Genomic DNA, 27,917 nt, shown 5'->3' on the forward strand with positions numbered 1-27,917 from the left:
TATTGTTATGGAATTACAACAAATGAGAATGCAACAAAACTTACTGATTGAACAGAAATAGTCAAAATCTCTGACTGGTTAGAGAGGTCAACCAATGTTCAAAACCTTTAGAAGCTAATATCTCTGCACTGCTACCAGTGCTGTGGAGTACATGTGATCTTTATTCTTTTGGCTTTTAGTGAAATGGGTTATATCTCTCATGCAGTTCATTTATACACTACAAGCATTATGCATATAAATGATGGGACATCTTAAATTCTATGTAATCAAAACATTCTTTCATGATGTATAAAGTATAGTGCAAGTATTGACCATTTTAATTACATGCAAATATACTTACATGAATGGAATTACATTTCTATAACATGGAACAACAGATGTAGTTGTGTAGGGTGAAAGTCAAGGGGAAGAACTGACAAAAGTAACGCAACCACCACTATAAAATGTAAACAGATGTAGGATGTTTGATGCCATGTTCTTGAGACAATCATTTAGGAATTTTCTGAGCTATCTTTCATTCAACTCGGATATTCATGATGATAAAGACTGAGAGGTAAACTGCTCAAAACAGTTTACAATGCACACAAAACATAAAAGATCAACTATCCGTTGCCATTCACCATTTTCAAATAAAAATATGCAGTTAAAGGTTGACTTTTCACCTCCCAACTAGATGTATAACATCCCTGTCTGCCTGAAAACAGCAGAATATGGATAATATATCTGGCTTCATATTACAGGTAATAAATACAAGTAATTCCATAAATTTTGTAATTTTATAATCATTATAGAATACACATTGAGGTTCATCATCAAAAACAGCTAATAAAAAAACAGACTAAATGAAAAAGGCAGACATATTGTGGAGACCTGTATAATGCAGCTGTCTTAAAAACAATATTACCGTTGATTTCCGCATAAAGCAAACGGTTAGAGGTTTGTGGTTAAGTGAGGTAACTTATAAAAGGGTCTGTTACAGTGTGCAAACAAAAAAGTCTTTTCCTAAATGTGCAGCTCTGAAAGACAATCCCACAGCTCGGGACTCTATTTTAGCACTGTTCATGATAAGATTTGTACATAAAAGTAATCAGCTGTATTGTACAATAAATACCTAATAAATAGGTAGCACACAAAAGGATAAGATGAAATACATGAATGATTCTGATGACTGAATCAAACTGAATGTGCAAAATGTTTCTGCTGTTCTGACACTGATAGTCAAACATCTCAAACATAATTTGCTGGATTTGTTTGCTCTGTAGGCTAAGGTCATCTTCCTTAAAAAGTAAAAAAAGAAAACAGCCATGTCATGCATGACTGTGTAGTTTGTATCATAAAGCATGACGGACAGGGAGAGAGCCTGATGAAAACTCCAGCATGCATAATCACATTCATGCAGGTCTACTTTTATACTTAACTGCAGCAACTCAGACATTGTCTTTTCTTGGATTTGTCAAGTATTCTAAGTGCTATCAGTTAGCAAGACGAGCCTTAACACAGTGCTGTTCATTGTAAAGACTACCTCCTGAAGCAACAACTCATTTGAAGAGCAAAAAAAGTGTATAAAAAGTCAAGCAATTCTCAAATTAATAACAATAAAACAGTTTTTCTGCCTGAAAAATAAGTAGGTAAAGTAATACGACATTGATATACAGTAACAATAATTCAAGACACTGGATAGCAGAACTAGTTGCAGTAGAAGTTAAAGCATTAACTAATGCGTCTTTCAGAACACTTTGAGAAATGTCGCCCCCTTAGATCCTGGCTCCTGAACATGAATGGGCCTTTCCATTTAGGCACCAACCTTTAGACTCAAGTAAGTATGGTCAGTTTGGCATAGATATCCATACAAAGACAGGGGGTCCAGTGGATGTCATAGTCACTTTCAAAGGCTGTAAACATTGTCATTAATTAAAATGTCTTTGTTGCATCCCTAAGATTATTTTATATCTCTCCCTCTCTAACATCTTTGCCCATAACCTCCTTTTCACTATTGTCTTTTTCATATTTATTTTTCCCATTTGTTGTCACACTGTTAGATGAGGGTTGAGAGGCAACTGAAGGTACCAGTTCACTTTTATCAGCACTAGGATTGGTTCTGAGCTTGTCTGTGACAGCATCCTCTTTGTCAGTGAGTTTTTTATCCTTTTGAATGTTGTGACCGGATGTGTCAGATGGCTTATTGGCAGCATTTCTACTTGCATAATATCTGTATGCTCTCTGGATGACAGTGGCTGATGTGTCTTCCTGTTTGCGGCGGAGGGTGGTAGTGATGGGTTCATAGGACACTTTGGAAGGATTAGAAGCCATGAAGCGCTCCTCCATCTGCCCCCTTAAGATGTCCATCTCCCCACCCTCGCCTAGAACACGTTTTGTGAATGCAAACAGAATGTCCAGGCAGTGAATACGTTCACCACTCACCATGGGCAGATCCATGGAGATCAGTTTGATGTTGTTGGGCTTGGCTATGCGTAACGGTGGGTCCAGAGCATCTGCAAAATCTGACAGTTTATTGTACTCCATGAACTGTGTTGCAGAAGGATCAAACTTTTCCCAGACCTCATAAAACATTTCAAAATCGTCCTCACTCAGCGGATCTGCACTCTCCTCAGTGGCTACGCTGAAGTTTTCCAGAATGACTGCAATGTACATATTCACCACAATCAGGAAACAGATGATAATGTAGCTCACAAAGAAGGCAATTCCCACTGTAGGATTTCCACAGTCTCCTATAGCAGAACTGCCAGGATGTTCCGTGGTATTGCTACAGTCTTCATTTTTGTTGAGGATGGGAGCAAGCAAGCCATCCCATCCTGCTGAGGTGGTGATCTGGAACAGACAGATCATGCTGTTGCCAAATGTCTCAAAATTGAAAAGGTCATCAATACCTGATTCCCTCTTGACATAAGCAAAGGCTGACATCCCAAAGATGGCATAGATAAACATCACCAAGAAAAGCAGGAGACCAATGTTGAACAAGGCTGGAAGTGACATCATCAAGGCAAACAAGAGTGTGCGGATTCCTTTGGCACTTTTAATAAGGCGGAGGACGCGACCAATCCGGGCCAATCGGATGACTCTGAACAAGGTTGGTGAAACAAAATATGCCTCTATCACCTTAGAAAGAAAAATACCTAAGGAAAGAAAGCAAAGCATATGAAACAACTGCTAACAACACATGTATCCTTACAAAACCAATAGCTGTAATTTTTGTGAGCAACAGAGTAATGAGAGGTGAGTCATACCGATAATTGAGAGAATGACTACGATGAAATCAAATACATTCCAACCATTTGTGAAATAGTACTGGCGAAGTGAGATTATCTTCAACAAACACTCTCCAGTGAAGATGATAATGAATACTACATTAATATAATAGAGAATGTTACTCTTTTCATCTGACTGGTCAGCGGTTTCCACCATCATGGCTACCATATTTAGCCATATGAGGACCATAATTACAATATCAAATGCTTGTTTTGTTGTGACATCAAAGATGTATCCTTGAATCTTGTTCTGAAATTGACAAAAGACATTGAAACAAAAATAGATTTTAGGTGCTGTGTAACAAAGTCGGATTTGTAATGCAGATTAGATACAGTTAAGGTTACATACAGATGGTCTAGGAATAGGTTTTTGTGGTTTCTTTGACCCCAGTTTTTTCATGGCGTTGTAGTATTTCTTCTGTTCTTCAGTCATGAAGATATCTTGACCTCCTAAGTAAAGATTAGATGTGGGGCATGTTAAATCTCAGCAAAGGTAATGATGAGAAACTGTAGGAAAAGAAAATGAAAGTAACACTTTTAAACAACAACAGAAAATCAAGTCCCAGTATCAGGTCATATATCAAATTTTATTATGCAACCAGACTTGCTACTTATCTTTTTCTTTTGCTGATTGAAATTGTCTATGATGACACCAATAAAGAGATTGAGTGTGAAGAAGGATCCGAATATGATGAAAACAACAAAATACAGGTACATGATCATGTTGGTTTCATACACTGGCTGTTCTTTTACCTATAATAGTGACAGAAAACAGAAGGATTAGTTATAATCCCTACAGGTTTAGGTTGACAATACAAGTCATTTTGTGTATATCAAGTTGAGGACTTTTACTGTCAACCAGCAAGTTCAGTATGCATACATAGTAAGTCAATGCATCTTTGACATGGCCATTTAGTAAAACAAACTACGCATTGCTATAGTTGATTGATTTCAATTTAGTGTGTAAAATGTGTTTCCAGGTCAAGAAAGAAAAGCTCTGCTGCTACTTCTGAAAATTTAGGAATATACTTTGTTTTACTTAATGTCATAATAAAAATCACTTCATTCACTTAAAAAAAAAAAAACAAGAAGCTAAACACTGTGTCATATAACAATATATAACAATGTATAGTGTTGTCCTGGTTTGTTATATTTAGGCATTAACATTTTTTCAAATAACAGATATAAAATGATGGTCATAAAGAAGATCAAATCTTGCTTTGAAGTCATTAAAATCTTAACTTACATTAAATTAAATTAACATATTGTGACACTGAGTGTAGATACCCAAACCAAGCCCGACAAGCCTCGTCAGTACCAGAGGGTTTGGGCTGGGTTCGAACAGAAATTTAGAAATTATGTTCAGGTCCAGGTTGGGCTCAGGTCAGACTTTAGGATAGATAGCTTGAACACTCAAATATCTGCTTCATTTAATGATAAGGTGAAAAATACTGTACAAGCCCAACTGCCTTGGGCTCTGGTCACATTCTAACATTATATACTATACGTTTGTCAGGTCCGGGTTAGGTATGGACACCACACTCTAGGCAAGGTCAGGTTTGGACAGAAATATCCGGCCTGATCCATGCCCTAGTGAGAGGTACAAGTTATAGAATGTTATAACATGAAACAAGCTGGATGAGTTAAATGTGAAAATTTCATCACCTTCCGTGAGTCTACAGCAGCATACATAATGTCCATCCAGCCCTTGAATGTAGCCTGTAGAAAAATGAACAACATCATGCTCATTTTTCACCAACACAGCAATTAACACATTTACAAACTTAAAATGGCACAAACATTTACAAATGATTCAGCTACTTACTACTTGCAGCAATGCAAGGTAACCCATGCCAACGTTATCAAAGTTGATTTTGAGATTCTTCCAGTGAGAAACGTTGCCCAGTGCAGTACACTCTGTCTCGTTATTTACTTGTGATCGAGCAACGTTGCCCAGTGTATCACACTCTGTCTCGTTATTTACTTGTGATGTATTGAAAGGCTCATCTGAGTTTTTGCTGACACAGCGGTGGTACTTCCCTGCAAATAAGTTGACTCCCATGATGCTGAATATGAGCCAGAAGATGAGGCATACCAGCAACACATTGAAGATGGAAGGAATGGCACCCAGCAGGGCATTGACAACCACCTGCACATCAGCACACAAACATAATAATTGGTGCAGCAGATAGAGACGTCTATAAACTGATCTGAACACTGCATACCTGGGTAATGGTAAAAATAGGAAAACACAAGAGTGAATGTTTCAGTGAATCATCACAGCTATGGCTAACACAAATGCTAAAATATGGTGACAAACTGCATGGTTAAGGTGGGAAAAGAATTAGGAGAGAAGATGGACTATAGATCAAATGAAGTATGTTACTTATCTAAAAGTGGTTTTAATGGGTTCCACCTAAACTAGAGAAACACTGAAACGAAACACCTTGTAGAGGCAGGAGGACATGACAAAATGTACTTACTGTAAACAGAAAAATAAATGTAATGTGAAGAAATCATGTTAAAGAACCAAGCAAACAATAACCAAAACAGTACCATTTTTATTGGAAAAGAATGTAGTGCTACTGACGCACATGAGATGCTGTTCATGCAAATGAGGGGCATTGTGGGACACTAAAAAGGCATTTTGGGAAATATAATTATAGGCTTTCTGGCTGGGGTGAAACAGCTAGCCTGGCAATATCCAAAGCTATTTCAATCCACATACCAGCACCTATACAAAGAGTACTAATAGAGAATGTGAAGATACATCACATTATCTTGAATGTTGGGACAGGGATGGCATTTTGGGAGATACACGTTGTATTTACCTGCATACATTCTTGCTTTGTTTGGGTAAAAAGTTGCTTAAATTGTTTAGCTCTCATTTTACTGATTGTGGTAATTCAGAATGAATAACCTTGGCTGACTTACAGCGGACCTAGAGGTCCTGTCGACGAGAGACTGAAAAATGACTCTGCACCCTGATCTCAGCTCTTGGTTTGGAAGATAACGCTAGCTAGCCGCTGTCAGCAGATAACACAAACGCTGCAGATGAACCAGTTTCTGTCCTGTCTGTGCTCAAACTGAACACTAAAGTGGATGTTTGGACGTAGCTGAAGCATTTGCTACTGTATGTAGCTGTATGGGATAATACTTTTTTTAAATTACTTAATAGATGTATGTAGTGTACAGTATATCTCTATAATGGATAATGACCATGATGCCCCAGAAATGGCACATTTACCCAAAAGTAAACACAATGTGACGACAACTTCACATTGTCAACTACTCTGTATAAAGCAGACACTCACTACTGTATGGATTAAAAAAGATGAGATATAACATGCTAATTATCGAGCTTTAGAGCTGCTGGTTGGTGGATTCTTTTACCTTTGGTCAGGAGTTAGCTTAGCTCCTGTATTACCACTCTTTATGCTAAACTTAGCTAACCATGTGCTGGCTCTGGCTTCAGATTTACTGTAATGGACAAATATGAAATATGAAATAACATCAGTTTTTTTCATCTAAGTCAAGAAAGCAAAAAATCTTATTCCCCAAATGTCAAACTATTCCTGCATTATTGGTATATAGTTAGATTGTGGCATTAATTATAAATATTTAAAAGACAATGATGTATTCAACTAAATATTTAAGTGAGACGAACAAGGACAAATAAAAGCTGGAGAAAAGGAATTAGGTAAGGAGAGGAATGCTTCATTTACATGCAAATTTTGGGGGTCTTGCAAAATTCTAGAACTTTATGCTGCTCTTTGCTACACTGCAGAACACCTGCACTCTGTACCAAAGCAGGGAGCTGGTGGTATATAGCACCAGAGTGAGTAGGGAAATCCAGTGACTCTTACCCTCATGCCCTCGAACCGTGACAGGGCTCTCAGGGGCCTTAGAGCTCGCAAGGTTCTCAGAGACTTGATGGCACCAAGATCAGAATATCCCATGGCATTGGCTACCAGACTGACCAGTGAGACCTGGAACACATGCAAACATGTGTCACATTATTAGCAGAGGAACCACAATATGCTCACTTTAAATGAGACACTACTGCAAAGAACATGCGTATATGTGTTTCTATGTGAGCAACCTACATCAACAATGAGGAAGTCCAGCCAGCACCAGGCATTTGTGAAATACTTGGCAAATCCATATGCCACCCACTTCAGTAACATCTCTAGAATGAAGATGTAGGTGAAGATTTTATCTGCAAACTCCAACATTGTTTTAATGGTCTTCCTCTGTTCAATGTAGACATCTTCAAATGCCTGGATGCAAAAAAAATGACAACAAGTAATTAAATGTGAAGATAAATATAAGCCAAACATACACGGAAGGAAAACATCACTGTTGATGTTACAGAAGATTTTGAGGTGTAGCTTCTACATGCCTGACATTAAAAATATATTGTTCACAATAAAAAATAGTCTGTTATATCAAAAATATTGAGCACATTAATTTGAGAATCTAGTGCCTGATGAGCGATGCCACATATAATATGTAAATACATGGTTCTGTTTTCCAGCAGAGACTTACCAGTGCGCCACTGCTGAGCAGTATCATGAAGATAATAAAACTCTCAAACCAGTTGTGTTCCACTATCCGATAACAGGTCTTTCTCAGTGTCCACCAAATCTTCCACCAGCCCACATCCACATTTACCTGACAACACTGGAACCTCTGCACACAGCCTAAGCAGAAAGAGAGAGGAGACAGGGATTTAACCGTGTAACAGAATTAGATTAACATCAAGGCTGTAGAGAAGTGGTGGTAGTGATTGTGGCAGTATTCACCATCAGGAAAACAGGCGCCAGGATCCATAGATTCTTCTAGTTCAAAGTTTACTGACTCGCCTCCCTCCCCAGCTGGCATACAGTCCACTGTGCTCCCCTCAGAGGAGCTGAGCTGCCCATCATCATCTAGAGTCTAAGGAAAAGACCATGAGAAGCTAGTGTTATATAAGCAAAAATAACAGAGCCATGGAAACCTAAGGGGATGACATGCTGAGCACCTACGTATATACAATCTTCATGCATTTTTCACACAAAGAAATTTTAAGAAAATACCAAGAGACTTGAACAAGAGGTGTTCTTGCTAAGTTTGAACCACCACTGAAATATAGTAGATATGGCTATTGATAAGACACACATGACAAGAGTCAGACATACGTTCAGTTCAAGTCTAAATCAAATGTGTGATGGCTAAAATGAATGAACATGCATGAATTTCTTGTAACAAAATGTAACAAATCTTGTGTTTAAATATGAAAAATATCTATATTCTTCCTGCAGTCTTATTCATTTGAAAACAAATAAATAAATAAATAAATAAATAAAACAAACATTAGAGCAGTCTAGTAGCTTAATGGCACAAAGGCAGTCCATTGCCCGTCAACAGAGATGTCAATAAGACTACATTACATTGCTACTGTCTTTAGGTTCCACATCAGTTTCATTTCAAGTGGGAGACACACACCTGACACACACACACAGACATTCCAAAGGGAAAAGTGACACTAAGCCATTATCATTACACAGTTGCTGTTATTTAGATAAACAACAGTGCTAACATGACAGCATGCTGCACTATGCCTGAGCATTTGACTTTTGTCAAATATTTGCTTAGAAATCAGAGACATATAGTACTTGTTCTTTGCAACTAGTCCTATGAAATACCAAAATTAGGTACATTTAATAAGTCTAAAATATGATTGCAGTGCTGCATCCTTTTCATAAATGTAACACTGGAAATATGAAGCCTGGCAGTGTTGTACAGTAGCCACATGGTCTCCTCAGACTGTTGTTGTATGGGTGTGTCTCCTAATAGCTGGTAGATAACAACAGCTTGAATGCCTTTCTGGAGAATGCAGGAGCTCTGGGCTGTCCTGGGACCAGCTAATGTAGTGCAGGGAATGATGTAAGTATGTTTTCTGCGATACATTGTGAGCACTAAAGTCAATATGTCTGTACTGCCACCTCATCCATTCTGTTTCTGTCAGATGTGTTAGTTCAGTTGAGAGTACTGTGGACATGAAATATTTTGTCACTTCTGGAATATTAGTTGTCATTTGAATGAATCAAAATAACTACAAATTACCAATGTGTTATCATCTCATTAAGAATGTTATTTTAAAATTATATATATCATAATAAAATAATACATCACTGTAGCTAAACAAATTTGACATCACAACAAAAATTAAATTGAAATTGTGTCAAAACTCAAGAAAAGAATACTAAAATTAAATTATATTAAAAAATCTTTAAAGTGATTGCACATTAGTATTTTCACAAAGGATATCTAAAGGCCAAAAGAGGATGAATGACCTGCTTGAAAAGGATACTGATGAAGTCAGCTCAATAAGTAAAGATGTGAGAGCATCTCTAAAGCAGCAACAAGCAAGCCGTTACCATGACACTGCTAATAAATGAAATCATTGTCTCTAAACCAGCTTCACATCAGACCAGTCCACAAGAGCATCCTTACCACATGGCATCCTGGTAGATCAGACGAGGCACTGCTGAAGTCCTCTGTGTTGAGGTTTTCAAAGTCAGATTCTCCCACAGCGATAGGTACATTGACAGTCACACCAGGATTGTTGATGAAAGACATTATAGAATCATCACTCTTGCTGCAGACTATGTATTTGCCCCCATTTTTGTCCACTCCAATCACATCCCCATTGCCGTTCTTAGTAAAGTCTTTGGTGGTATGCTTGGGGATGCCGTTTGGCCCTAAAGCTTTGTGGAGCTCATCCAAAGATTTGTTCTCACCCTTCCCTTTCTTATCCCCGAGGCAGACGCTGCTGCAGCTACTTCGAAGCAGGGATTTGACGAACACAATGCCTTTGTGAATCCGTCCAATTGCAATCTGCAAATTGTTCATCTCGCTGTCATCATCTGTCGCTGCCAGGTTGTCAGCACTAAATGAACTCAGCAGTAGGGCGAGGAACAGATTCAGCACCTATCAGATAATGACATGACTTAATGTAAGATTGCTTTATCTTTTAGCTATTGTACTTTCTTATAAGAACAAAACACGTGTAACTATAGAACTGCATCATGGATGATTATTCTTTCAACTATATCAATAAGAGTGTGAAGAGTTCAACTCATGAATTGACCATAAGAGATCATAATGTACCACAAGGTTTCCAATAACCATGACCATCATGTAGACTGTGATGCACATGGTCGTCCCAGCCACCTCCATACAGTCCCACATGGTCTCTATCCACTCTCCACAAAGCACTCGGAACACAATGAGGAATGAATGGAAGAAGTCATTCATGTGCCAACGAGGCAGTTTACAATTCTCCTTGTCCTTCGAGATTTTACACACACAGTCCATGTATTTTGCTCCAAACAGTTGCATGCCCACCACAGCAAAGATGAAGACAATAATGGCCAGCACCAGGGTCAGGTTGCCCAAAGCCCCCACCGAATTACCGATTATTTTGATGAGAGTGTTAAGTGTGGGCCACGATTTAGCCAACTTGAATACTCTCAGCTGTAAAAAAGAAAAGAAAATCAAATCATTTCACATGGTTCTGCACTCAAAATGCATGCGAACACACTGGCTATGATGCATATGTATTTAGACTTACCAATCTGAATGATCTCAGAACCGACATGCCACCCATATTTTCCAAACAAAGCTCCATTATGCTTAAACTGACAATGATCCCATCAAAAATATTCCATCCTGTCTGAAAGTAATAGTATGGGTCCAAAGCAATGATTTTAAGGACCATTTCAGCTGTGAAGATGCCAGTGAATACCTTTATAAAAACAAAAATACTGACCATTATTACACACGATACCTATTGCAAACAATAACAAAATCAGTCCTCTATAGGCCACTCACCAGATTGCCTACAGTCAGCATATTGGAGAACTGTTTGGTCATTTCATAATGCTCCATTGCCATAAACAGTGTGTTGAGTACAATGCAGATGGTAATGGTTAGGTCCACGAATGGGTCCATCACAATTAGTTTAACCACCTTCTTGATCTGCAGCCATGCTGGACAGCATTCCCAGATGAGGACGGTGTGGGCAAATTTGTACCACCAAGGAGGACACTTCTGCCTCGACTCTTCAAGCTCTGATGCACATGAGTGATGGAAAAATAAAAATAGCAATATTTATCTTGTCAATATCCACAATTATGTTGGCGCCCTCGTGAAGAATACTTACCATCCACTGTGCTCGTTATGACACTAGCCACACTGTGGGTTCGCTGTCTGGCCTCTGGGCCTTCAAGACAGTCCATAAACTCCTGTGCTCTTCCATCGGCCTGTCTGTACTCTGTGTCTGTGGTGTCAGGCTGGGGATACAAATCACTCTTAGAGATGCAACTGTGTCACTGAGAATATGTTACACGTTACCTTGGATATACAGTAGCTACAGACATGAATAAAAGTGTCAGCATTTTGTGTTATTATCACATTGCTGAGTTTCAAAAGTAAAAGGAAATAACAAGCAAAGGGAGCTGTGCATTAGAAAGCTGCACAGTTTTACAGTATACCAAGTTGACTCCAATAAGGAGATCTTACAGTAAGGTTATATACAGTATAACTTGGCGGAATAATAGCATCCTGGTCAGAAGGTGCTTGCCAATCATAGTGGCTCAGGAAACAGAAGTGTAATGGTAAGAACGTTGTTTTTGTCATTCTCCACCATTCTATACAGCATTATCAGTTAAATGTTAACTTAACCACCCACCAAGGCTCTTGTGTCTACCAAAGACGGTGCACTACACTTGGCACTGGGCATATCTGAGGAGTTAGTGTTGTAGGGATGCCAGCATCAGTCTGTTGGTTAAATGAATTGCTATGAATGTAGGTGCAGTTATCCACGGTGCCAATAAGACAAATCCTAATGATGCTGGTGATCCTATGACTTCTCCCTTCGGTTTATGACTGAATACCTGCAAATTAACGGCGTTCCCACCAGCCTGAACTGTACTATTTTCACTTTCAAATTACTGGTGTTGGAGCTTTTGCTTGCGATTGCATCAGCACGCAATAATGTAACACAAAGCAATTAAATAAATAAACAGCTGTTCACTGCATAGCCTGCTGGAATGAAAGATCCTGGAACACAAAATCAGTAGCATAGAAATCAAGAAAGGAAATAATCAGTAACACAACCAAGGCTACAATAGAGCTACATGCAAATGAAACAAGATCATCTGAGCTCTACAAGTCTTTCTTACATTGTCTCCACTGGAGGCTCTATCTACCGTCACCTTAGGCAGATGGAGCCCCGCAGGTGACGATGGGTGTGAATTCCCACCCATTAGAGATACAACTCCACTGCAGTCCATAGAGTTGTGCTTGATCCCATTGGGTTGAAGCAGGAGATGTGACAAGAAGCTGTATTGGCTCATACTGCTGCTGCATCTATCACAGCCTCGAGGAAGAAACAAAGAGCCCCTCCGGCTTAGGTTGTCTTCAAAAAGGCTGTTCTCATCATCAGCAAAGTCATTTTCTGAGCCCATGTCCTGCGTTTGGCTTGGGAAACTGAAAACACTGGTCCTACTGTTCCGTCTGGATGAGAACAGGGGTCCATGAAAACTCAGAGAGGACTAGGAAAGAAAGATATTTTCTTCAGTGGAAAGCTCTGATGCATGCTGACTGTAAAGAAACAAAAATAGCGATGAAGGTGACTGTCATATGCACAAATGAAAAAAGTGAATCCTGTTTGAGGTGAAGAAAAAAATTACAAGATGATCGCAATGATGATGATGGCCATAAAGGAATCAATGAGCATTGTAAGGAAAGTTTAAAATTAATAGCACATGTTGATAATGACTGAGATTGGCAAGGATGATGATCACTGTGATGATGAACATGATGATGATAAAGGAGAAAAAGATGATGATGACGATGATGAGCACGATGCTGATTATGCTGATGGTCATAATGATGACAAGCATTGAAAGCAGGAAAACCGTAAAAAGAAAAATGTATCCTGGTGATAATTGGCAATGACAAGAAATATAAGAAGCTGATGAAGACAAAGGAGATGATGATTATGATGATGATGATGATGATGAAATGAAAAAAATATTGCCATTGTATTAGAAGTGAACTATATGACATGAAAGCAATCACAAAATATGTTAGCAATTCATGAAGGATGAGGGCAAAGAGCATACATACATATACATGGCTGTCATATACAAATTGACAGATTGTACTGAACCTGATGTGCAGATGAGCATTTCATGTCATAGTTGAGCAGGTTTGCATCCACAGAGAAGCGACAGCGAGCCTTCTTTATACTGTCCTGTGACTCCAATTTAACAGATTTCTCATCAGCCCCTTTGCCTTCCTCCTCCTTTTGTTTTTTTCGCCTGTTGCGTCTCTCTTTGGCACTTTTGGAGCTCAGTTTGGAGATGTCGGAGGGGCTATCAGCACTGCTGCCTTTATCGCTGACCTCCTCGCTTTCTACAGCACCTGGAGTTGCTGCTGCCTGGAAGACGAAAGACAGGACATTTAGGGTAAATAGGTGGAATAAATCTGTGATTCTTAAATTGTTTTTGCTGACATTTTGTTAGGGATGTAGTCAGTTGCATAGCTGTATTCACAGAGAAGCTTAGGTTCAGTTACCCATAAGAGCACGCTGCCATAATGAGAACCAAAGATGTTCACCATCATACAGACAACACATACCACACTGTGTAAGTTTTATGCTAATATCTTGTCTATGATTGATCATTTGAGAAAAACAGACGATCCAGGATTCTGATATCTGTCTGCTATCTGCATAGGCGAGTTCTGCTGTAGCTAGCCAGACATTTTAAAATGAGCAGCAATATTTGTCAAATAGTTCCCAGTGAATATTGAGTAGTATTTTAGCTTGAAATGCCCATCCCTAATAAATATTATAGGTAGCTGAAAAGTGACTACCATACATACATTTCTTAGTCTGCAGTATTAGAATGTTAAAAAATTGTAAATTTATGATAATATATCATCAAATCAATCAGTAAATATTATAGTACAAGCCATCTGATTTCTGGTATTACAAAACAAGATGGGTAAACAAGATGGTATGATGTGACACAACACACTGGATTGCTGCATACCTGAGTATCCTCTTGCTGCCGTCTCAGCTGCTCAACCATGGCCTGAAATTCCTCCTCCTTCTGCTTAGCCTCCTTAATGTTGGCCTGGCTCTGCTCCTCATAGGCCATGGCTACTACAGCCAAGATCAGGTTGATCAGGTAGAAGGAACCAAGGAATATCACCAGCACAAAAAAGATCATGTAGGGTTTCCCAGCTGCCCGCAACGTCTGGAGGAAACACAAACAATGCTCTGGTCTCTGATTACATATACAGTATGTGTAATCATAATGTGATTGCTTGTTTATATTTATACTTTTTTCATGCTAACTAGGGAAATTATTAAACCAGGATGAAGATATAAAAACTCTGTTGACTGTTGCTGTGGTTTTGATACATCCATTGTTGTTTTCTTCTATAAGAAATAGCAGTCATCAAGTTTGGCTTTGAATATGATTGTTTAGCAGAGTAAAAAAGAAAAGAAAATTCCAAGAGTTACTGACATAAAAGAAAGCTAAGACATTAGATTATAGTATAAAGATTTGTTCATGAGATCTTTGTTGTATTACTGTTTGCGTTACATGCTGATAGTACAGTACATCTATTCTTTGAACACCTTTAGAGCCATTCATAACATGTTTGTCTGAGTCACTGTGGAACTCATCTTTTTTCCTTTTGGCCAAGATGCACCTGCACTTGATTTAGAGCTTTGTTTAAACAGGATGATTAAAACACTCCCTTTATTATCATTGCTGTAATGTGAGAACACGCATCCTTAGTGCAGCAAACATCAGTTTTTTTATGTATTTAGAACATCGGCCATTACAAACAGGGCACCCTGAACCACGCATGAAGTCAAACAGCTCATCAACCTGTCAGCAAACATGCTCTTCTTAAAAAAACAAGGAAGACTCATAATTAGCCTAATACAAAACAGTCATGCTGAAAATCTGGACTGAATCAACAGTTTGTGTTGAATAATTAAATGGTTTTATTAAAGCCACAATATGTAGCTTGTTTTCAAATATTTTTGTTGTAGAAATTTGCTCCAGAACTTAGTCTCAGTCTTAATGTGGAGAGGTGCTGTCGATGCCTCCTCTGACCCAGACTCATTGAGTATGAACTGTTTAAACATGTTGACATTTTTTGGCATTCCTAGTTCCACTGCCTACCTGCTGGTAAAGGTTTTCCCAGTAATCCTGTGTCATCAGTCTGAACAGAGAAAGGAAGGCCCAACCGAATGAGTCAAAGCTGGTGTAACCATAGTCTGGGTTTCTTCCGATTTTCATGCACTCGAACCCCTCTGGACACTGCCTGCAACAAACAGAGAGTCTGTCAACCTCTGAGGGGGATCACACTTCTGCTTGCTCTCAGTATATGGTGATATTTCATGCCAAAACAGAAACGTCAGGCATTTTATTCATTCTATATTGTATCCAGGCTTCTAATAGTCGAGGAATAAACTTACCCAGCTCCACTGCCAGTTCCACAAAGCAATGGATCTCGTTTTCCTGGAAGGTAATAATAATTACCTGGTAGGAAGAGAAGGAAAATCATAGTTTTGCTTTTTTGTGGTAAGGGCTGTGGCTGAGGCACAAGGTAGGCACAATACATTTATAAGGGACATCCTCACAATCTAATGCAATCCAGTTCAACAGTACTGTGAACGTGAGTTACAGGTTCTTAAGTTGGCATCTTCAAATAGCTCATCTACAACCTGAAATGGATCAATTAACTTCATGTATCACATAAGAAAAACAGCAAATCCTCACTTTCTCGGAGGTTCTCAGAGGGACTGGGGAATGTTTGTGAGTTTTGCTCACTCAAAATCACATAATGTCCAGTGTATCCCCTTAGATATAATGTTAGGACCACCCTATGACCAACTCGGAGCAGAACAGAAGAAAATCAGATACTCACTCTTATTGAGCCTGTATTCAGTCAAGTTGAAAAAGGGCACTGTTCCATTCACGTCAGTCCAATTAGATGATGTTTCATTATGTGGGATCCGTACACACTTTTGACTTAAATGACCCATAAACAATTGTAACCCTATGAGGGCAAAGACACTCAAGCAGAAGACGGTGAGGATCATGACATCAGAAAGTTTTTTCACTGACTGGAACAAAGCACCAACGATGGTCTTCAGGCCTGCCAGATATAATATCATTTGTTATTCTGTAAAAATTGAGATCTTTCACAATTATGCAATATTTTAAAGGAAACAGATGAAATATTCAGAAAAGTGAATCTTTAGCCACCATGTTTTGATACTGTTTTGTTCTGAAATTTTTGGCAACACAGAGGCCACTTATCAGTCAAAACTCAGTTTATCACTCAGAACAGAAAGACATATACAAAATTAGGATCATGCATCTATGTGATGATGTACATGCAGCAAAAATGGTACACACCCTTACCACAGATTACATGACTTCCTTACAAATTTGCTACATTATGCCTTCATTAACCACAAGCCAGACAGTCAAGGAGTGGTCCACTCAGAAACATGAGTGCAAAGAAAACTAAAAAGCAGGTTGGCACAGCTCTCACAGAGTAGCTTTGGAAACTAATTCTACTTTTTCCCCTAAAGATCCTTGGAAAGGAAAACATAACACTTTTCATTTTTGCATCTTATTTCAGTGGCTACACTGAATACTGATCTACTGACACCGCAATTTGATGTAACTCTCATCTGGGATACCCATTGTTGCTTTTAGGAATTTGGATGCTTAGATTATTTAAACCACTCTGTGATATATATTGTAGCTGTGATAAGGAGGTGGACACTGGAGGTCAGAGAGCATCCTACATACAGTCTTATGCAAAAGTTTAGGCACCCCTTGATAAATAACAGATTTTGGTGATTTTTTATTTGAACAGATGTTAACACAGTTTCTCTTGGAAATGGAAAAAATGCACAATATTTTCAGCAAACAGTGATGCATAGTTACTTCTTATGCCATAAATTGAACAAAAATAAAAAATAAAAACATTATTATGGCATGGTGCAAAAGTTTGGGCACCCTACACAATCAGTACTTAGTAACACCTCCTCTGGCAGATATCACAGCTTGCAAACGCTTTTCATAGCCAGCTAAAAGTCTTTCAATTCTTGTACTTGGGATCTTCTCCCATTCTTCCTTGCAAAAGGCTTCTAGTTCTGTAATATTCTTTGGTCGTCTTGCATGCACAGCTCTTTTAAGATCTACCCACAAATTTTCAATGATGTTTAAATCAGGGGACTGTGATGGCCATTCCAAAACCTTCAGCCTGCGTCTCTTGAGGTATTCCATAGTGGATTTCGAGGTATGTTTAGGATCATTGTCCTGTTGTAGAAGCCATCCTCTTTTCAGCTTCAGCTTTTTTACAGATGGTGTGATGTTTGCTTCCAGAATTTGCTGGTATTTAGTGGAATCCATTCTTCCCTCCACCCGTGCAATGTTTCCTGTGCCACTGGCTGCAACACAACCCCAGAGCATGATAGATCCACCCCCATGCTTAATAGTTGGCAAGGTGTTCTTTTCATGAAATGCTGCTCCTTTTTTTCTCCAAACATGCCTTTGCTGATTGTGTCCAAAGAGTTCTATTTTAACTTCATCAGTCCACAGCACTTGTTTCCAAAACGCATCGGGCTTCTGTAGATGTCCTGTTGCATACTTCAGACGTTGGATTTTATGATGGGGACGCAGATAAGGTTTTCTTCTGCTGACTCTTCCATGAAGGCCTTGTCTGTGCAAGCATCGCTGCACAGTGGAACGGTGCACCACCACTCCTGAGTCTGCTAAATCTTCCTGCAGGTTTTTTGCAGTCAAATGGGGGTTTTGATTTGTCTTTCTGACCAGCATACGAGCAGTTCTGTCCGAGAGTTTTCTTGGTCTTCCAGATCTCATCTTGACCTCCACAGTTCCCCTGATCTGCCATCTCTTAATTACATTTCTTACTGTGGAAACTGCAAGCTGACAACGCTTTGCTATCTTCTTGTAGCCTTCTCCTGCATTGTGGGCATCAATAACTTTCATTTTCAGGGTCTTACACAGCTGCTTAGAGGAACCCATGGTTGCTGGGTGTCCACAAGTGTGTGCACAAGGTTTGAAGAGTCAAAGTATTTGTACAGCTTTGAAATTGGCATTTACCAATGACAGCTGTTGCTGTGCATCAGATCTAACGAGCTGATTAAGGTCTGATACCTTGTGAGAGACTTTGAGACTCTGGAACTCTTAGGGTGCCCAAACTTTTGCACCATGCCATAATCATGTTTTTATTTTTTATTTTTGTTCAATTTATGGCATAAGAAGTAACTATGCATCACTGTTTGCAGAAAATATTGTGCATTTTTTCCATTTCCAAGAGAAACTGTGTTAACATCTGTTCAAATAAAAAATCACCAAAATCTGTTATTTATCAAGGGGTGCCTAAACTTTTGCATAAGACTGTACATGTAAAGACAGCTGCAAGAAGAGAGGTAATTGATGCAAGAGGGGAACTACCATGCAGTTGTTCCTACTGCTTACCTGGTATAACTGAGATAGCTTTGAAAGCTCTCAGCACTCTGAATGTGCGAAGGACTGAAAAATTGCCTAGGGTTACAAACTCTGTTACATACCTGCAAGAAAACTCAGAATTACTATGCAATATTGACTCAGACAACAATGCATGTAACATAGATTGAAGCCAACAATCCTACTGTAGATAGATAAGTTGCATGATTACACTGAAGTACATACAGTATCAGGTGTAACAAAACTATTCACTGCATACACATTGGCAAAGATAAAATGAGGCCACTGTGACGTACAATAACATGTGCACCAGATCCCATGTGATAAAAATGTAAAGGATAAGACTGGTGATATTCTATATTAAGACCAAAACCAACAATGAACTGGTCCTACCAACAAGTATTGCCCTGCATATTGTTTGTGCTTCAAAAGTGTAATCCACAGCTGAAAATAGAGCCTAACATATACATAGTTTAGTCAAGTCTAAAAAAATGTTTGCTAAAAACTAAAAGCCAGCAGTTTAAGAATATTTATTTATCATTTTTAAAATGAAACTATATATTTGGAGTTGACTGTAAAGATTCATAACTTCAGTAGGAATTGCTGGGCCTTGACCACTGACATGTACTATGATGGACATGGATTCACCACTTCCCTCCACTATGCAAAAGTGAAGCCTAGATATCATGAATACGGCGACTGCCGTCTTGCTTTTTTACAACCAGATTCTGTGCAGTAGCAACCAGAAGTGAAGCGATCGCCAATCAAAGCTGTCAAATCAACCAAAACACATCACTTTTTATATCATCAAATAACTTATTGGAAACAAACTTACCAGAAACATGAAAACTTGTACATCAGTGTAATAATATCTACCAAAAACCACAGAAGTGACCTGTGGGAAAAATTTATCTGATTTGTACTTTGAGTTTTTAGCGTGGCTAAGTTGGAGGAGGCGGGATTTATGACCTATATTGCAACCAGCCACCAGGGGGCGATCGAGTCACGGTAGCATCACTTCTGAGAGCTCTTAGCCTGTCCATCGTTTTTACAGTCACTGGCTTCAACTGAGTGCCACAGGCAGGGTGGGAACCCGGCAATACTGAAATATGTTCTAATGCATGATTTGTCTAGGATTTGCTGACTGTAAGAAAACTATAAAGTAACACCAGCTTTATCCTCTAAGACCTGAAAACATGTCTTTTGAACTAAACTGATCCTGGTAATATAGATGCAAGTAATAATCATACATACTGTTGATTTTGGTACCAACAGTGACACAATAAAACACAGAACTTGTTGGTTGCCAGCTCATGCATTTGTAAGACAAACTCTATACTAAGGAACCTTGCAGAAAAGATTTAAGAGTTGTTCAAGCATTATTTAGTTTAAATTATATAAGTACTTACGCCATAACAATAACAGAGAAATCCAGCCAGTTCCAGGGATCTCTTAGAAAGGTGAACTTTCCTATGCAGAACCCTCGAGCTAAGATTTTAACCAGAGATTCAAAAGTATAGATTGCGGTAAATGTGTACCTGTTGGAAGAAAATGTCTGTTACTCTACACGGCATCTACACTGTGTGTAATGTATTTATTAAATAGTGTGTTTATGTGATTCAGTGTGGGGTTCATGGAAAACTTACTCTACATTCTTTGTCCAGTCCGGTGGTTTCTTCAGTGTCATAAATACACAGTTGGTAATGATGGTAAGCATGATCATAACATTGAACAATCTGCAGGTAGTTGTCAAGAAAGCCACTTATCATTAGGGCTGGACCCAAATACTCAACTATTCGGATATCCGTTCACTGGGTAGATAACTGGTTTTCAATTTTAGTATTTGAATAGTTGAGAAATCAGGAAATTTAAATTCAGTCTGAGTCAGATGATGAAGAATTATGGATGGAGACAGCTTAAGTCGGCTAATTGGTACTCTGAAAATCTCCAAATAAGCCTACGCATTACTCGAACAGGCAGACCAGATATCCTAAATCTAAATGGTGACTTTCTTGTCTGAAAAAATATCAAAACGTAAAAGCATATGTGCAGTTAGCTGTGAGATGGCTGTGCTGGGACTGCCTACAAAGTTCAACACTGAAACGAGGTACTACAAAAATATTCAGTAGCTTCGCTCTTAGACACATTGTTCCAACCTAAGTGTTGTGGTATAACCAACAGAAGACCAGTGATGGGTTAAGTAATTCTGGTGACAATAGATGACACTAAGAGTGGATATTTCTGTTGTATCTCTTTTCAGCGTTGCACTTTGTAGACGGTCCTGAATGAAGGCCTGAGGAACACAGAGTCTAGTACTCTATGTCTGAATGACAGAAAGCCGTCACTTTAACAGACCGATCAAGCAGCAACGTTGCATATACACATATTTGCCGATTATTACTACCAAAGCTCTGAAGCCCATTCGAGATAGCCCTACTGCTCATATTTCAAACAAAGCAGCAATGTAAACAATTCATCTTGTCATATTTTGGCAAACAGTAATCAGGTTATAGGATAGAAACCCAAGTTTTGTATGGGCTCAACACAAACATCATTCATATTTGTCAGATTAATGCCTTAATGAAAGGATATGAGTGTACCAATATCCTAATTGATATTCTTCTAAGAGGGTTGAGGGGGCTCAGGAGGTACAAGGCAGGATCGGCGTTGAAGCGGAAGATGAACTTTTTTTTGTTTAATACTATGAAAGTCTAAGAGAAAAAGAGATACTGGTTTGTCTTTCGTGAATGTATAAAATACTCTTATTTCCATTAAACTGATTTGCAATACCTCATTATACTTTTCAATATTAATAAACCATAGTAGCATTACGTTTGACTACTACTCAGACTACAGTAGCCTTATGATTTACAGCACACATTTTGATGTATAAATCACATTCTGTATATTGCTGATGAACCTTATTAAGTCCTTTTTACTGCCTTTGTCATTTAAGATTCAAAGCCTCTGACTAGATGACACTGCAGTGATAACGGCTGCATGCAGAGCCAGATGAGAGAATCCTCATTTCAGTAATAATACCTATGTTAAGATAACATCAAAATATGTTAATAAAAGTTAATTTTTGACATCCAAAACTGTAGTTTTGTGATGGCAACTGAGCAAACTCCATTCACTGAGGAAAGATTTTTCTTAATCATGATAAGAGAAAAATAAATCTAAATTTGAATCCTGATTTTTTGTGATCAAGATTTTCATCTTATCTTTAGAATTCATGCTCAAGTTTGAAATCCAGCAAACCTACTTTCTGATTAGAATAGTAGGGATCCAAGTCCTCCAGTGGTATCGACACCATGCCTTTAGGAATGTCCCCATAGACAAGAGGGAGTGATTTGCCTGCCTCCAGGTCACGGTTAGGCTTCCGGTTATTGTCATCACTGCGTTTTTTCTTCTCGCCCTTTGGCCTCTTGGCATTTTCCTCAGCAATCCGTCCCTCGATGGCTTTGAGGGACTCGCAACTAAAGGGGTGGAAGCTGTCTGGACCTGGTGGTACAAGCAGCTCTGCCATCTTTTCATCCTGCACTTTCAGAGTGATCAGCTAACCTCCTACATGAGAAAGGCCTGAGGGGTCAGAATAGAGAAGGAGCTCTGATTAGAGATTGACAGCTATTCAAACTGCTCATTTAAATCAACCTTGTCCTAACATGAAATGTTATTCAACTGAAAAATATAATAGAACAGTTAATGTAGAATAATTAGCCTCTGGCCAATCATCTGTATTTCAAATTTCTACATAAAAACTACTGCTTTAAATGAATAAGAGGTTGGTGGGTGTGGTTAAGTATTTTGGTCAGAGATCATCTTCTCATGACATGGTAGGCTATAATAAGCCTAGAGATGGCTGTCATACACATAAATTCCTGGCAGCTATGGTAAAATTAGACCTAATTATCTGCTGGTCTGTAGAAAAAATTGAGATTGGATGTGACAGTGATCAATTCCAGGTGAGATTTTTGCTCCTCTCTTCCATCTCTCAAAATGAAAAGAGGCCACTTTTCCCTTAGCGCTTGAGACATAGGGGTCGGAGGAAAAGATCCATCCTACTAATAGGCCTGACTGGTATGATGTGTTGGGCAGACCTATGCAGTATTAAATATGAATGCACTACAGACTGCACTGCATCTCTGTGGGTGCCCTGGCACTGAGAGCTTTTGCCTGATCTGGATATATACGTGTAATAGAATACTTCCACAGCCTGTGATGCAAGAAATCAATCACAAACACACTGGTCAATCCACTGTCCTCAGCACTGAGTTATACATGGCTGTGATGTAATGTAATAACACAGGGATGTCAAACTACAAAAAAAACTGTAAGTCTTAATTTATGTTTATGCACATGGTTTTCATATCTACTAGACAGTAACTCCAACACAGACACACTACAGCAAAGCAAAATGTGGTCTCTAAAATGACATTTTATGAAATAAAAGTACACCATTTGGGATCAGAGTACCAGTGCTCTGCTCTGCTGTAGCCTTTATGAGTGAAACAAAAATAAATGTAATAGACAGACAGACAGATAGACAGATAGATAGACAGATAGATAGATAGATAGATAGATAGATAGATAGATAGATAGATAGATAGATAGTGTTTATCATGTGTGGTACAGTAGGAAGTGCCTTGATAAAGTGCCACTGATGTGTGACAATCTTAAGTGACAGCTGTCACTCCTTGTAACTACAACCACTGTATTGGTTAAAAGGAACAACTGAACTTCTGAGTAACAACAAACTTCTTCTTAAAAGATAAGGTCCGTCATTTTCCATATTAACCCACTTGTTATGTTCATTTCTCAGGAACAGCAGTGATGTTCCTGGGTTAATTTTACCCTTAGTAACCATTTCAATCACTATTTAGTGCAATGGTGTTCTTTACCTCTCAGGTTATGGTTCAATGAGGATAATGCACTAGTTTTTCATAAAAAATGCATGTTAAAACTTTTTTAATATACATTGGAAAGACCTACATATAAAATACACTATTTTTACATGACGTTGATTTTTGAAGTTTTATTTTACATTTTGAAATCATACATTTATTTTTATGAAGTGATGTTCATAAATTACCATGAGACACCTCTTGTGTTCAGGGTGGATTTGACCCGCAACATAACAGGAGGGTTAACAGTATTTTCAACACTCCCCCATACAGAGACTGAAACCAACAATGAATTACCTCTACTCACGATTAATGTCTGTCAATCTGTCAGCCCTGGATCATCTTATTTGTCTGTGCCATAAAACAGTGCGTCCCAAAATTTTTCCTAAAGAGACCCCTGTTTCATCAAGTACGCTGATGACCCCACCCCTTAAACCACACACATAATTACAAATGGACAAATAGAGTACTTCTTTTAAAATTTCTTTTGTAGAAATTTCATAAAGTATCTAACTTATATAAAAACACTGTACAATGAACACCAACAGTGAACTTAATACCTGTAGTAAGTTTGAACAAGTTATTTTTCTGCAATATATCAGATGATTTTTCCTTAGCCTATATTTAGTCTTGGAGCAATGTCCGGTCCTTTCATAAGCCAAAACTGCTTGTATATATGTTCAATGTAGAATCTCTAGGAGAGAATCTGACCTGATTGATATCATGCGCTCATCCTCAGCTTGGAGGTATTCCACGTTCTCTTCTTTTGTAAGAAATAGATCTATCACCCATGCATCTTTGTGACATATTCATTAACATCTGAAAATCTGGATTTCATCTCTCTCTCTCTTTTTTTAATAAAAATCAAGAGGACACCCCCCCAGTTCCCACTTGGGAACCACTGCCATAGACCTCCACGGCTGTTCAAAAACAATTAAAAACGCATCAGTGAAACACACCGCTGCACTGGGTGACATGTTTCCTCATGAGCAAACCCCAGACCCAAGCATGAAGAGCTAGAAGACTGTAAAAGCAGAGAGCTTGCACAAGATCTTGGACATGCACAGTCAACAACTCTGACATGTGCTAACTTCAGCAAAATATGGCCACATGGAGCCTTAGTGGCAACATAGTCTGGTTTGGGGTTTTGTAATACAGTAACATGTCACCCAGTGCACTGGTGTGTTTCCCAGATGCATTTTTAATGTTTTTTGAACAACAATGGAGGTCTATCGCACAGACAAACCAGGTATTCCAGGAATAACAGCTGACAGACATTAACCGTGAGTACAGGAAATTCATTGTTGGTTTTAGTCTGTGAATGGAAATTTCTGAAACTACTATTAATTTAGAAAAGGCCTTATCCTTTAACAATCTGATAACTCTCTGAAAACAAAATAATAAACATTGATTTGATGTTCACCCAAAAAGGTCAAGCTGCTAAAGAGGTATGCATAAATCTGTCCCCAACTCATTACACACAGCTTGAGATATGAGCTGCCACTTTGAAGCTTCAAACAGGCCCACTTCAATTTATCTGCAACCTGTCAGCATCATGACCTTGTACTGACTAACCTAAAATGGACACATTTGTTCCCACCAACTTGTGCTGGAACAGAACATCAGCACATTGGTTTGTTATTTCTCTTCACCATACATCTAACTCGGCCCTGCTGAGGATCTTTAAGTGATGACTGCCAGCTGATTCGTCTTCAAGTATATGAAACACTCATGCAGTGTAAAAGAGAAGCTCAGCTTGAATATTTAATGGACATTACTAATTTCAAAACTTAATTTCATTCACCTCAAAATGCTTCTTATTTACATAAAGAAAGCACTGGTTTGTGTTTGTAGATCACTGCTTCGTGCTTCCAATCAAAACATACTGAGCCGATGCAGGGCAAAGCTACTCTAGATGTTAACAAAGGAAAAATACTTTATTCATAGTTGATCAATTAATTAACTGGCAATAATTTTTTATAATCAATTATTATTTTGAGCCACGCTTAAAAAAAAAGAAGGTCAAATTCCCCAGTTTAAGCTTCTCAAATGGGAATATTTTCTGTTTTACTTAGTCTGCTTGGCATGTTTGGGTTTTAGACTATTGGTCAGAACAAGACACTTGTGATGGACATTTTCCACAATTTCACTTTTGTAGCCCCAAATACTAAGCAATTAATCAAGAAAAAATAACCAGCAGACTAATTGATAATGACACCCTTAGTTACAGGCCCACAATGTGTCCATTTTGGTTTGGACATCATAGTTAAAGAGAAATGTTTTCCAAAATGGGAATATCTCTGTTAGGCAAGGCATGACTCAGTATATTTGTTCTGCACAGCAGCTGAACCGTGTTCTCAAAAGGGTCTCGTCTTTGCTGTCAGAATCTTATCAATATTTAAAGTGATTATGGTGAAACTGGTTACAAAGTGTAACCTAGTCTCTGAGGTACAAGCATGGCAAAATAAACCACAAGCACATATTTACAACGGTCAAGAAGAATGACTGTTTATGTATCTTCCAGTTAACCAGACACAGGTACAGTGCACTGTTCTGATAAAACATTTTGGCATATAATTTTATACAAAAAAACCCTGTAACTTCAGAAACAATCCATTATTATAATGAGGATGGTGGCTTTTGTTCCCATCACTTACACTGGAATCGCATACTGGAAGCAAGGGATGGCCTCAGGGCAGGGATGGACAGGAGGAACAATTACACCAACCAATCCAATTTTCAGTGCACTCACAGCATGGGATGCGAGTATGGTGTCATGACAGACTTGGAAACAATGAATCTATCATTTAGACCCATGTACTCTAATGAAAGGTCTTGTTAACTTGAGGTTGTCTTCCAGTAGATATAAAGACTGCACTATAGCTCAGTTTTGGTCGACCCTCACCTCACAGCAGGCCTACAGCTGAACAATAACTAGTGATCAGTAGTATGACATTCATTACTCAGTAGGATTGACATAACATGGCCCTTCATCTTAAATATACATGCACACAGAGTGATCACACTTCAGTATTTGTGGGCTCCTTAGGGACCAACACACTCACAGTTCTTAAGTGCTCACACTCTGCGTTTACTAATGCCTCTTACAGAGAACAGCATCAGGACTAGGTCTTGCTCATTCAGGGCGTTGGCAAAGTAGCTGATGATGGGAAGCTGTTAACATTCTCTGGAATAATTTCACGTTTTTACATACAAGCTGTGGGGCAGTGCTGTTTGTGTGCTGCCTGGATAGAGAGCAAACAGGACACACTGATCTCTAATTGACAGCAATCTAATAATGATGTTGACAATCATGCAAGCAGGAAGTCATCTAAGATGGAGTGTGGGCTAGTAATTGCTTCCATGCCCATTAACTTCTGTAATACACTGTAGCCCAGGATTTGCACTCTAAAATTTGTCCAATTATCCAAGAAGATAATCTCGTTTTTCCATAAAACCCCTCTGCCACTGTTTCAATAGTAAAACATGACATCTAACAAGAAGATAAGCAGTTCTCAATATAAAGACATTAAGGACAGACATACAGACAGATAGATAGATAGATAGATAGACTTTCACAGCTACAGGCTTCCGCAAAATATTCACAAAAATAGATGAACTTTCAGTCGAATTCAGATCAATTTCTTTGAGGAAACAAGCACTCAGTACAACTTTAACAGATTTTGTTCAACTCACCATCACTTTTCCATCCTCGACAGGTGAACAATACTCAGAAAATATCGTGGATGCGTTTCGGTGTCAATAAAATGCTGTTTAAAAATAAACCTGTCCGCCCTTTTATGATATTTGACGCATCTTTCTGTGCAGAACTGATAATTTCCACGACTTCAACAGGAAAAGCCCGAGAGCGACTGTTTCATCCACCCCTCCGTGCGGTAGAGTCTGAGAAGTGTAGATCTGCGCTCCCGGATGTTCCTGGGTACCGAGTGAGAGCAGGATGGTCGTTTAGATACTACTGCGGTGGATTATCGTGCGTAATTGTGGGTTTGTTTGCAATTTGGCCCATACTGGAAACTAAAAGCTAAAGCCACAGCTATGTGTGTGTAAGAGCATATAGTTATGTAAACGTGAGCGCACTCAGTCCTTAGAGCAGCTGTCTAAATTGCACCCAGTCAGTGAGGAAACTACAGCCACATCAA

The 27,917-nt window shown here is 38.7% G+C and overlaps 1 protein-coding gene across 1 annotated transcript; it reads right to left on the minus strand.

The window, feature by feature from the left end:
- Positions 1-161: 161 nt before the first annotated feature.
- On the minus strand, positions 162-27,917 carry scn1laa (sodium channel, voltage-gated, type I-like, alpha). The gene is made up of 27 exons (XM_020594825.1): positions 27,454-27,917; positions 22,119-22,435; positions 21,446-21,564; positions 20,500-20,589; positions 20,263-20,391; positions 18,866-18,957; positions 16,272-16,502; positions 15,820-15,883; positions 15,524-15,665; positions 14,375-14,581; positions 13,489-13,758; positions 12,497-12,868; positions 11,476-11,605; positions 11,145-11,383; positions 10,885-11,058; positions 10,422-10,787; positions 9,765-10,241; positions 8,072-8,204; positions 7,815-7,969; positions 7,373-7,546; positions 7,133-7,255; positions 5,092-5,415; positions 4,932-4,985; positions 3,882-4,019; positions 3,616-3,720; positions 3,246-3,516; positions 162-3,134 (listed from the first exon to the last, which is right to left on the minus strand). Exons 2-27 carry the CDS (start codon positions 22,380-22,382, stop codon positions 1,945-1,947), a joined length of 6,033 nt encoding a protein of 2,010 aa, XP_020450481.1. The 5' UTR covers positions 22,383-22,435; positions 27,454-27,917; the 3' UTR covers positions 162-1,944.

The sequence above is a fragment of the Monopterus albus genome, unplaced genomic scaffold (assembly GCF_001952655.1).
Source record: "Monopterus albus unplaced genomic scaffold, M_albus_1.0 scaffold24.1, whole genome shotgun sequence".
NCBI classification, from domain to species: domain Eukaryota; kingdom Metazoa; phylum Chordata; class Actinopteri; order Synbranchiformes; family Synbranchidae; genus Monopterus; species Monopterus albus.